Raw genomic sequence first — 13,708 nt, forward strand, 5'->3', positions numbered from 1 at the left:
GATGTAGTTATATATTGCTGTAGTAATGTTGATGTAGGTAGATGTAGTTATATATGGCTGTAGTAATGTTGATGTAGGTAGATAGTAGGCTGTATATGTAGGTAGATGCAATATAGTAATGATGATGTAGGTAGTATGTAGTAACATGTATAGTTATGCTGTAGTAATGTTGAAGGTAGATGTAGGTAGATGGCTGTGTTAATGTTGATATTGCTGTATTTATGCTGTAGTAATGTTGATGTAGGTAGATGTAGTTATATATTATGCTGTAGTAATGTTGATGTAGGTATGTAGTTATGCATTGCTGTAGTAATGTTGATGTAGGTAGATATTAGTTATATATTGCTGTAGTAATGTTGATGTAGGTAGATGTAGTTATATATGTAGTATATGTGATGTAGGTATCGACATAGTTGATGTAGGATTTAAGTAGATGTTGTTATATATATATTAATTGCTGTAGTAATGTTGATGTAGTTATATGTGTAGTTGTATATAGATGTAGTTATATTGCTGTAGTAATGTTGATTTAGGTAGATGTAGTATATATATATTAATTGCTGTTGATGTAATATATGCTTGATGTAGGTAGATGTAGTTATGTTATATTATATATGGCTGTAGTAATGTTGATGTAGGTAGATGTAGTTATATATTGCTGTAGTAATGTTGATGTAGTTATATACTGCTGTAGTAATGTTTCATAGATGTAGTTATATATATTGCCGTAGTAATGTTGATGTATATGTAGTATATATTGCTGTAACAGTTATATGAAGACTGAGTTCAACAGTACTGTTCCAGAATGTGGTAGTGTGCCCAGTTAAGGCTACCCACCGCCCCCTTGATTTGTAAGTCACATAGTTATATATGCTGTATTTCTGACATATCGTGACTAGTAATATGTAGTTATATACTGCTGTAGTAGTAGTAGTAGCAGCAGTAGTAGTAAATGTACCCTCTGTAGATGTTCAGTTTTAATGGAGCTGTAGTGTTTAAATGTAATAATTTACATGAACGATAAAACAGTAGTAGTAGTAGTAGTAGTAGTAGTAGTAGTAGTAGTAGTAGTCCAACTATATGGAGGCGGTCTGTAAATAATCGAGTCTGGACCAGACAATCCAGTGATCAACAGCAGGAGCATCGATTGTGGCAACTGGGATACGATGACATGTGTCAACCAAGTCAGCGAGCCTGACCAACTGACCCCATTAGTCGCCTCTAACGACAAGCATGTTAACGGGTCAGAAGTATTAATAGTTGTAGTAGAAGTAGTAGCAGACGCCGAAGAAAGAGTAGTATGTTTGTTTTGTTTTTGTTGTTTAACGCCGCACTCAGCAATATTCCAGCTATACGGCGGAGTAGTAGTAAGACCTACTGTAGAGAGATGTAATAGTAAATTAGTCGTGATGGTGTACGAGTCAGGCCCTATATACATGGTTACGGCAGCGGCTGTAGATAGCAAGGTATATAACTGCCTCCCGGGCCCACAACAGCTAGGCTTCTGTCGACATGCGGCGCCCCCAGCATGTAGGCCTGTGGTCGCTTCACAGACAAGATAACATCAGAAATAGATGGCTCAATGTTGAGAGATAGTCCCGGGTGTTATATGAGCTTCCAAAAGTCCATTTTTTTATCCCATTTTTACTCGTTGTCATGACGACAGAGTGAAAATACAGTCGATGTGCTATAGCCTTGTCGACTACCCAACAATGCCACATGTGTACGGTGTATTTTTGCAAGTCTATACTATTTCAGGCATGTTTGATGAACCGACGGGCAGATGAGGAAAATCTCTTTTTATGAGGGAAAGCGTCAAATACCTTAACGTACATACACATGTACAAAGCAGTCTGTCTATACATTACTATAAAGAAATATATTGTAATATCTCTTGCAATGGGTCGAGTATATGATAGAATCGCCGTCAGAGAAACGATATCCTAGCAGCACTATCTCGTATTAATATAACCGAGGGCGACATAAACGATTATTAGACCTCGTATCTTAATACATGCATATTGGCTTTCTAAGCATGGTTAAAATATGTTGATAAGTCAGAATTAAACCAAAGGAACACATAAAAAGCTTAGAATTAGTGAAAAGATGATACTATCCAATTCATAAGTTGTCTGGTTGTTTTATGGAAGTAATATTGCATCTCTACTTAAATATCTGTTTCTCATCATCATCTCTCACCACCTGTACATTTCCCTGCATTTTTGTACATAAAAATATTTAAAAATTGTGGGAGGGGGGTCATTGATTGTGTACATGACAAGCATGGGGGATCAATTACTTTGCACATAGATTTTAGGGGAGGTCATCCACATTGTATATGCTACTCCATCATCGACGCCCTAGCCATAAATTATGAACGGTCCCTTATTATATAAAATGTCGAATATTGCGAAACTTCGCGGTGCATGACCCTATATATACATAGTTATGGTTGCATCAGCCATATCACTAATATCTAATCATCAACACAATAGCTGTAGGTAATGATACGAAAAGTGTGGGCTAGTTCAGCCCAAGTCCCGTTGACTTTATTATTATAAACAGTTTACAACCAGTGGACGTACCCTATTCTATTTGTTTTGCTTCTTCTTTATCATCAACATCATCATCATTATCGTCATCATCAATCCGTGAAGATCCGGGTTGGAATTGATCTTCAGCAACCCATGCTTCTCATAAGAGGTGACAAACGGGATCGGGTGGTCAGGCTCGCTGACATGGCTGACACATGTCATCGTATCCTAACTGCATAGATCGATGTTCATGCTGTTGATCACTGGATTGTCTGGTCCAGACTCGATTATTTACAGACCGTCGCCATATAGCTGAAATGTTGCTGAGTGCGGCGTAAAACTGAACTCACTCACTCACTCATTATCATCAGTTCTTGCATTTAAGTGTTTTAACAGATCATTATCTATGCCTCTACCTGAAAACGCTTACACAACATAGCTGATACTTAATACCTTCCTCTCAAGTGAATGTTTTCATCGCAGGTGTATGATGTGAGTCCGGCAAACTGAAAACCGGAGGGCGTGCATTGCATCTCACTTAATCGACAGCAGTGAGTGAGTGAGTGAGTTTAGTTTTACGCCGCACTCATCAATATTCCAGCTATATTGCGGCGGTCTGTTAATAATCGAGTCTGGAACAGACAACCCAGTGATCAACAACATGAGCATCGATCTGCGCAATTGGGAACCGGTAACATGTGTCAACCAAGTCAGCGAACCTGACCACCCGATCCCGTTAGTCGCCTCTTACGACAAGCATGGGTTACTGAAGATCAATAGTCTAACCCGGACCCTCACGGGTTTCGACAGCATTGGCTGGAGTGGGGTTAGGATTGGCACACACTGACTGGGATCCCACCACTGATAAATCGAGATAATTTCTTACAAAATCGTTGTACAAAGGAGTTAGCGAGTGGGGGAATGAGTAAGGTTTTACGCCGCTTTTAGCAATATTCAAGCAATATCACGGCGGAGGACACCAGAAATGGTCTTCACACATTGTACCCATGTGGAGAATCGAACCCAGCGTGACGAGCGGACGCTTCAACCATTTGGCTAGTGAGGTAGTCAAGGATGAAGCTTTGCGTATTCAATCGTACGGCATCATATGGAGCGCATACACGCAACGAAGAGTTGTTAGTTTTTATCCCGACAGTGTTTTCTTTTGTCAAATGCTCAACATTTTGACAGGAGACCTGACTGAATATTGATTCTAATTATTTTGTTGTCCATGACAAATGTCTTTTGTTCATAAACATTGTCTTCACGCAGTATTCTCCTTTTGACATCTTTTCAGTAAATAACTGAATTTATAAACATAACCTAAAATTTGAAAACGGAATAACCTCTTAATTCTCTCATTGCTTACTGATCGCAATTAGAGTAATATACTATTCGAAAATGGATCATTTACAAATAGGAATAAGCTTTCAGACAAAAACAGCTGACACTACAACTACCTTTCTTTTGTAACTGGGGTATCAATTGGGTATGGACTACAACCGCAACTCATCCTTACACTTCACCATGCATGCGGAGGGTTATACTTTCCCCACTACTCGGAACATATTGACCAGCAAAATACACCCCCTATATCTACTGACCACATTCTTCACAGGGAAAGTCCAGCATAACATGGCTTTCTCAGAATGGACCCCACGTGACCACGCACAGTTGTAGCGTGTAACCCATGTCCAGGCACCTTGGTCGTCTAGGTATATCCCATGTTATGTATAAACCCATGTTATGTGACTATTCAATTTATTGACAGATAATGGTGGTGCCGAACATCTGTACATTGTGTTGTGTTCATGTTTCTGCATCTGTCTTTACAATTACAATAACAAATTGTATCACAGTCGGACTTGACTTATTGTACAATAAACTCTACTTTTAGTGGAGGTTTCTATTGGCTGTGGAAATGGATGGGGCTCATATTTGGACTCCCACCTTATCAACCTGATCGCCATTATCAAGACCTAACCATCCCCGTTAATGTTTGCTAACGTAATAAATTCGATGTATAAAACGTAAGTCAAAGAATATGATTTGGAATTTATTGTTACGAGGTAAAGATGCTTCGTTGAATAGTTACACCCTAGCATACCTGCCGCATACAGTTCGCGTGAAACTTATATTCACAGAATCTTCACTTTGTTTGTGTGTTTTATAACGCCACACTCAGCAATTTTCCAGCTATAACTCGAATATTTGTAAATAATCGGGACTAGAACAGACAATCTAGTGATCAACAGCATGAGCATCGATCTAAGAAATGGTATTCGATGACATGTCAACCAAGTCAGCGAGCCTCACCACCCGATGTCGTTTGTGCCCTCTTACGACAAGACAACAGGAGATTAGTTTCAGAAGACCAATTCTAAACCAGGGCCTCCTTTCACAAAGCACTAAGGTGATCGTAAGTCACTAAGGTAACCTTAGTGCAGTGTTAAAGAATGGGAGCTAAGGCTAATCTTAGTAAAGGATGCTTCGTGAAAGGAGCCCCTGATCTTTACGGGTTCATGCTATTTTTACTAGTGGTTAAAGCGTTGGCTCGTCACGCCGAAGACCCGGGTTGGAATCCCCACATGGGTACAATGAGTGAAGCCCATTTCTGGTGTCCCCCGCCGTGATATTGCTGGAATATTGCTAAAAGCGGCGTAAAACCAAACTCAGTCAGTCAGTCAGTCAGTCTTGCTATTTTTATGAGCAATGCAACTGGAAAATTGTTATTATCAACGTGATATGCATTGTATGGTCATATATAGGTTATTTACTTACACATTAATCAAGTTACAGTCTGTTTGAGTCAAAATCTCCCCAATACGAGTGCACTCTGATGACTATGACAGCAGTGTGTCCATGTCCGATTCAGAATCACAGTGTGATGACTTTTGATACCACCCCCTTCCGATGAAATCAACATCGCACGTGTCTCTCGCTTACCTGGCTGTTACCTGAGCTATCGCTACACCCTTGTCACAAATAGTGATATAGTTCATGAAAACAACGATGGTTTGTTAGCGAACTTTTTTTATTTTGAAGGCAAAAATTATAACAAAATTCTGCAGCGTTGGTGTGTTTATCCTATTTACTTTGGCGTTGGTTTGAGTCGTTTACGATTATTTGTATTTGGGTTAGAGTACACAGGGGCGGATACAGCTTTTTCAATTCTGAGCAAAGGAGGGGTGCACACTTGGTGAGTTTCAATGGTCATTTAATTTGGCTTTGGTTTGAGTCGTTTACGATTATTCTGTATCCGGGTATGAGTACAATTCACTGGGGAGATTTTGATTCAAACGGACTGTGCTTTATTTTCAATATTCCTCAGCAAATCACATAGGCGCAAGAACAAAAGTAAGATTGTGGCGCATAATATTGTTTCACACAAAATATGTTCGCGACTATTTGAGAGTAATCAATCATTAGTGTCTAAACACTATTTTCATGTCGGTTTTAACGAATTCTTACCTTCTTGGTTGAGTTAAATGGACATACACTGGCGTGGTTGTTGAGTATTTGGTTACGTCTGCTCCCATACAGTCTGGAATTAGCGCGCACGGGAAACTCGTGCAACTGAAGTGATCTCTGATTGGTTGAACTCGATCATAATGACGCACCACGTGACAATGCTGGCGAACACCTGCGTGAAATTTACATCACATCAGACCTGATTTGACATTTGTTTATGCTATTGTTCAACAACCACGCCACAGTTTAATGAGGTTTAGATGTTGCAATTCGGTAATGTGTCTTGGGATAACTGACGGCATTGTTAGAATATACTTAACTGTAATTTTCACATACCCCCCCGCAAACAATAATTAATATACATTATTCATAACGTAGAAACTGATTTGACATGTAATAAGAAAACGCCAGATATCGGCCCGGGTGGCCCACTCGTCCTGGGTTGAGCAATTCACAGAGTTGCGTCCCTTGGGCATGCCAGATTCTGTAGGTTCGAGTCATAGACATAGCTGCTTCTAGCTTCACCCTTTTTTCTCTCGCATAAAGAGGCCACCAAGGGAGGCAATTAAAATACATACTGCTCAATGTGACATTCAAACAACCTCACTCACATACTTTAGGGACCGTTCATAATTTATGGCTTAGGAGTGTGCGATAAGCATGTACGATATGAATGATCACCCCACCCACCCCAAAAATTATGTGGACCACCTTCCCCCCCTCGCTGCATATGTCATGTACAAAATCAATGACACCCCCCTTGTACATGTGCACAAAATTGATGACCCCCTACCTCCCAAGAAATGGGCGACACACACCACACACCCCGGGGACATTTTATCTATGAAAATAAACATAGTTGCCTATGTATCGGTTAAAATTTACATAATTTTAAACATAGTGCTGGGCCACGTGGTTGCGAATTCGTTTTGTCTTCATTGGACCCGTGAAGGTCCGGGTTGGAATATTGGCCTTCAGTAACCCATGCTTGTCGTAAGAGGCGACTAACGGGATCGGGTGGTCAGGCTCGCTGACTTGGTTGACACATGTCATCGGTTCCCATTTGCGCAGATCGATGCTCATGTTGTTGATCACTGGATTGTCTGGTCCAGACTCGATAATTTACAGACCGCCGCCATTTAGCTGGAATATTGCTGAGTGCGGCGTAAAACTAAACTCACTCACTCACCCTGTCTGCATTGAACCAAGTCGTGTTTACACAAAATTACCTAGCCACGGGTTACCTTCTACCAAACTGTTGCAGGTGACGGTTAAATAGACGTGATCGAACATAATACCAGTTCTATCAATTTTCAGTTTCACTAAAACAAAAAAAATACTTTATTTGTTTAAAGTTTTCACATGTCATACGCACACTCAAAGTCACAACTGCCAAGTGTACGATAACAAGCATTAACCGAGTCAACTGACCTGACCACCCGATCCTTGGTCGTGAAGGATTTCATTGATCTTGACTACCTTCGAGAATTATATAAACATAAACCGAAAGATCCGGGTTAGGACTGGTCTTTAGCAACCTATGCTTGTCGTAAGATTCCACTAACGGGATCGGATGTCATCGTATCCTAATTGCGTAGATCGATGCTCATGATGTTGATTACTGGATTGTAATTTACAGACCGCCGCCACAATATTGCTGAGTGTGGCGTTAAGCAACAACAAACAAAACAAGCACAAACTAATTTATATAAAAAAGGACAGGAAGGTGAAATACGAAGCTAAAGTGAGTGCATATGCCCCAATATATAAAATATAGACTAAAATATTGTCGAAAATGTGTGACATTGTGCCTTTAAACAATAAACTAGTCTGTCTCGCAGTCCCTGAACCACATTATTTTCCCTACTGCCTAGTCCTCCCCTGCAATGCTAAAGCCCTAAATAATGCAAGTCTAGATTTCCTCAGGTTCTGAATCCTTGGTCTCCCTGGGGATCCTTTTCAATTTAATGGGGTTTGTTTGTTACCATCAAAATTATATATATTCAGAGACTAAACGTTAGTCTAACAATAAGCCAGCAAACGCTGGCAAAGCACTTCGCGAACACCACGTCATTTTACTCCGCTTCCAATTCACCGGGCTTTATGAGTGAGTGAGTATGGTTTTACGCCGCTTTTAGCAATATTCCAGCAATATCACGGCGGGGGATACCAGAAATGGGCTTCACACATTGTACCCACGTGGGGAATCGAACCCGGGTCTTCGGCGTGACGAGCGAACGCTTTAACCACTGACCTACCCCACCGCCCCTGGGCTTTATGAACAAGCACATTTTCAAGCACACCAGAAAATATATCTCACTGTGTCAACGTCGTCATGTGGTTGGCAACACTGGTAATAACAAAAGCATCCCCTACCACAATTCTTACAGATTGAGGAGGGGCAGTGGGGTAGCCTAGCGTTCGCTGGTCTCGCCGAATACGGGTTCGATTCCCCACAAGGGTACAATGTGTGAACCTCGTTTCTGGTATCCCACGCCGTGATATTGACAAAATATTGCTAAAAGCTGAAGCCGTATTCACTCAGAGGGTGCGTTTCTTAATCAAATCATTGGCGGGATTTCCATCAGTTAACGCTTATATACTGACAGTTGATTCCTACAGTTTAAGGTAATGTTAGACGTGTGTTTTGAATATAAAGGAAAGTTTGTCTGTGTAGTCTACTCTTTTGCCGGTTGAACAGACAAGATATAAACACGACAGTGTCGGTGTCCGCCCGATCTCGCAACACGGGAAGACAGGGATACTATTGATTTATTTAAGACTATGATTGGACCTAGGATACATGTGTTATGACAGTGTCTAAAACTCCCAAAATTCCAAGGTGGACCATCGTCACGATATGGCTGAGATATTGCCGATGTGACGTTAAATATTAACTCACTTACTCACCCCAAGCTGGACAGCCGGACTGCATGGTAACTTTAAAAAAATACCTGTTCGGATACAAACTTGCCTGTCCGGTTTTCAAAAATAAAAAAATGCGACTGCCATTTCCAACTCGCGCAAGCTCCATTCAAAATGAACTATATAGCACTAACAGGCAATGAACCGAGTTTAGGTAAACTGAAACTGGTTATCGTAACAAGAACTGTCCAATCTTAAGTAGTTTAATAGAATTTTCATAATACCTTAAATACCTCAAACTGATGACAAGAGATCCTGTCTGATATTATGAAATATATTTACTGTTAGGGGTAAAAATATCTACAAGACCACCGTACAGGCTACTTTTGAAATTTGACCGTCAGAAATGAAAATAGACCGTTCCGGACAGTCTGGCAGGCGGGAATTTTAAACGCTGGTTATGAATACATATTTATATTTCATGAAATCCGGTGTAAGCGAGGTGCGATATGATGAAGGAAGAGGGGGATAAAGGAAGAAGGGATGGCGAGTGAGGGACAGGGGGTGAAGGAGAGAGTTGGAGGAGGTATGAGGCTTCTAATATATATTTCACTTTATATACGTTAATAATTAACGTAAAACACAATAAAATACATGATTTATTATAACCTTCATTTGTTATAATCTCTTCTTTACAAGCCACCACAGAAACTACCACATAAACATACTACGCACCCTCCCAGTAGTAGCATAGAAGCAGCAACCATTTGAATGTTTAATCCTGTCCTGTTTATTCTAAACGTTAATAATAATTTAATGTGTCCATTTATATAGCGCCAAACTCCAAACTAGGTATGCTCATAGCGCTAATAATCAAGGCACAGCACATTATTACCCCGGATAACCCAAGCTGCCTGTTAGGCGCTCGAAGGTTATAGTCATATGACTATTTTCCCACCGGGTACCCATTTTCCTGCTGGGTGAACAGAGACAATTTTGAACAAACTCACTTGCCTAAGGTGAGACCACATGTGTCACATGTGTGTTGAAAGCATTGCTCAAGAAGTTGAAGATCCGAGTTAAAATATTTTTTGGTCTTCAGTAGCCCATGCCTGACATAAGAAGCGACTAACGTGTTATCGTCTTCAGGTACGCGGATATATTCTATACGTATCCCATGTGCGTCATCCATGCTTATAATGCTCATGACGTTGATCACTGGATTGTCTGACAGGGACTATTCTATACGTATACCATGTGCGTTATCCATGCTTATAGTGCTCATGACGTCGATCACTGGATTGTCTGACAGGGACTTCATTAACATTACAGACCGCCGCTATAAAGCCTGATTAAGGTTGTTCAGCTTGACCTGAGCTACTCTACATATGCATGACCCGGGAGGTCAAATGGCACAAACGGCTGGTCGAGTTAACTTCATTAAATAGGGGAGCAGAAGATGTTGTTATTGTTGCGTTTGTGCGAAACATGCATACATGGCTTCGTTACAGAACTTGTCCCGGAAAACAACACTTCTGAAAAAAACAATCATTTCATGTTTTAATAGAATTGTTTTTTACAGTCATATGCTATCTAGTTTGGTTTACTAACTTTACTATGTGCAGACGTCAGTAATTTTCACAATCCGATTCACTCTCGCTAGATCACTCTCTCCACCCAGTTCAATTATCACTTTTTCCATTTCATGTTCAACTGCAATATTTCTGTCCCAGTAGTCGCTTTCCAAGTTTTCAACATGGGCACAGCAATCAGTCCACTCGTTTACACCAATTTCAAGAAACCTCGCCTCAGCGAATTTCCTAGAATCGGTGTACACTTCACATTTTTGGCAGCTACAAAATTTTCACATTGGCCCATATAAGTTCGATTGGGTTCAGATCTGCGTGGTATGGAGTTAGCCTGATTCCTGTGTGACCGTGTAAAGAAAGTAAGGACATTGCTGGCGATTTCTCGACACTGAGATGTCAAACGGCGACCTTGTCTCGGCTGTTCGGACATGTTGACAATCAGCCGACAAAGGCGCACCCCTTCACAATAATAGACCAAACCAGTTGTGACATGGTCACGCAATCCATTAGTATTCACTTGATCAGGTCAAGCTGAACAACCTGTACTTGCTGAGTGCGGCGTAAAACAACACAGTATAAACTGTTAGTGTTGGTGGTGGTTGTAGTTGCCACTTTTTGCTACGATATTTTGCCACTAAATGATTAGCGAACCTGGCATCAAATTCATGCAACACGCTTGCATTCGGATTTCAGTCTTTTTTTCCTCGCTCACAGTTTTATCAATAAAAATATATTAATAATAATAACACGTCGTTGAGCCGAAAGGAATGCACCGTGCACAAAAAGAGGAGAAAAACATTCCGTCTGGACATTTCAAAACGCCCATAGTTCTTCCTCTCTCACACCTCAGGTACCACGGGTAGTTGGTCCGGGTTGGCAGGGCGTGGTTCCCGTCCGGTTTACCAACACAGGATGGCCGGAGCTCCGAACAGGGCAGACAGTGAGGATCTGTGCATGTGATGTTGAGAGCCTGGTAGTCGCCTGTTGGTAAAATGTGAAATGATAATTTAATATTCTCAGTCCGAGGTATGTGTCAAGTGAGTGAGTGAGTGTTTGATGTTTGTCAATAATTATTTGATTATTGTAAATACTTAAAAAGGAAATAATCAAGCAATAGGACGGTATGGCTGACCATGTGGGTACATTCTATAAACGATTAAATGTCTACCCTACGTTCATTGGCCAAATGTTTGAATTGTTTGATGGTTAACGCCACACTCGACCATTGAAACTCTCGTGAAAATGAAGTGTGCACCCCCATCTCTCAAAAGGCTGTATCCGCCCCTGCACTCAATAATATTAAAGCTATGTGGCGGCGGTTTCTAAAATATTCGAGTCTGGACCAGACAATCCAAAGACCAACAGCATGAGCATCGATCTACGCAAATTGGATACGATGACATGAGTTCCAGATATATGACGATCTGATATATTATCGAATCTTGTATAAACTAAACTCAGAACTATAATTTATAAAGTCTACATGCATGTTACAGGCGTCACGACTATGACCAAGACAGTACATGCAGTGACTGACGTCATTAGCTTTGATCTACGCAGCTGCTATACCACCAGATTCCGTTAGTCGCCTCTCACGACAAACATATTACGCGTACAGCCTGGTTCCCTGGGTCTGTTGCGCATGCGCTAACGCTCCGACACTGAGCGTTAGCGCAGGCGCAAACAGACCCAGGGAACCAGGCTGATTACGCGTACTGTATTTTCAGATACCGTTATTTTACGATCAGTTTTAATTACCACTGAGCTTATAAAATAATTGCTTCTATTTGATATTTACCCCTATTCAAGTTATACGACAGTGACTTACATGGGGCTTTGGGCACTGGTCTTCCATTACAATGTATCTCAGCTGACCGGAAGTCCTCGCAGAGACCGGATGATGGGTTGAAGAGGTCGGGGTAACTGCATTCGCGCGCCACCCCTGAGTGCCGGCATTGCAGTCATAAAACAAAGCGCAGCTCTGGGTGGAGGGTAGCGACCTCTAGCGGTCAGGCGACAGAAGTTACTCCAGCGAACTGTCAAAGATAAAATGGTGGATGGGGAACTTGTATTTTGTTGTATGTATATCTTATTTAAAGGTTATGTTGAGTGAGTGTATTTCTATATCTGCGAAATAATTATTGCAGCAATATTTCTATATCTGAAATTTGACGATATGTTATCAAAATGCAACCCTAAGGTTTACAATACAATTATGATAACCATAAAGACTCTTTGTTGTACTTTTTATTTCAGAGACCATCAAACATGAATGTTGAGTGAATGTATTTCGTGAAAACTGTGTATACCCTTGATTTCTATATCTGCGAAATAATTATTTTGCAGCAATATAACAAATTAATCGAATTTTTCTAGTAAACTGCCGGACAAAAAATGCATACCCTTGAAAATTTGACGATATGTTATCAAAATGTTACTACGACAAACTGCAAACCTAAGGTTTACAATACAATTATGATAACCATTCTAAAGACTCTTTGTTGTACTTTTTATTTCAGAGACCATCAAACATGAGTGTACAGTTTCTTTTTCCTGTCAGTATATTTCGTTCACTGCTTGTTTCATTCTGTAACCAACCCGTGCTATTTCGAGACAAACCGAGGACATTCTTGCGGGTTACGGAAAGGGGCGAATGGTTACGAATGGTTTCACCCATGACCCAATCCTGTTATTCCGGGACAAACCGAAGACATTTTTGCAGGTTACGGAAAGGGGCGAGTGGTGACGAATAGGGTTGTTTTTGGATGCACATGTCCCACCTTTCTCCTGTCTCTTACACTCGTTCCGGTCCATCACACAGATCGGTTCCTTCAGACCAGTGACGGTTCTGGCATCCAGCGGGCACCTGCTCCAGTAAGCTGAATCTCCAACACACCGGACATACCCAGTACAGGCCCAGGGGAGGAGAAACATGACACCGTCCTTACCCCTACACAGGTAGTTCAGCTCAGGGTAAGGGAAGCCAGGCCCTCCTTGGATGAAGCGGGGTTGGCTGGCTGGAGGGTCCATATATTTAGTGAGGGGGTATATATACATGGCTGCGTCTGTGATCACCAGAAGGATACTGAGGGCGAGGAGAGTTAGGGTGGTCATTCCGCGACTCAGGGTGGTGGTCATCTTGGACGTCTTCTGGATTCATCCGATGTTTCTGATGAATACAAAAAAGAACCGTTTCACAGGACACTCACCTTTCAGGATGTTTTTTGATGATAAAGATGTAAAGTAGTT

At 41.1% G+C, this 13,708-nt stretch overlaps 1 protein-coding gene across 1 annotated transcript; it reads right to left on the reverse strand.

The window, feature by feature from the left end:
• Nucleotides 1-11,144: 11,144 nt before the first annotated feature.
• On the reverse strand, nucleotides 11,145-13,708 carry LOC124256952. The gene is made up of 3 exons (XM_046690911.1): nucleotides 13,240-13,708; nucleotides 12,288-12,495; nucleotides 11,145-11,440 (listed from the first exon to the last, which is right to left on the reverse strand). Exons 1-2 carry the CDS (start codon nucleotides 13,595-13,597, stop codon nucleotides 12,326-12,328), a joined length of 528 nt encoding a protein of 175 aa, XP_046546867.1. The 5' UTR covers nucleotides 13,598-13,708; the 3' UTR covers nucleotides 11,145-11,440; nucleotides 12,288-12,325.

The sequence above is a fragment of the Haliotis rubra genome, unplaced genomic scaffold, assembly GCF_003918875.1.
Source record: "Haliotis rubra isolate DU_JTF1 unplaced genomic scaffold, ASM391887v1 Scf645, whole genome shotgun sequence".
NCBI classification, from domain to species: Eukaryota; Metazoa; Mollusca; class Gastropoda; order Lepetellida; family Haliotidae; genus Haliotis; species Haliotis rubra.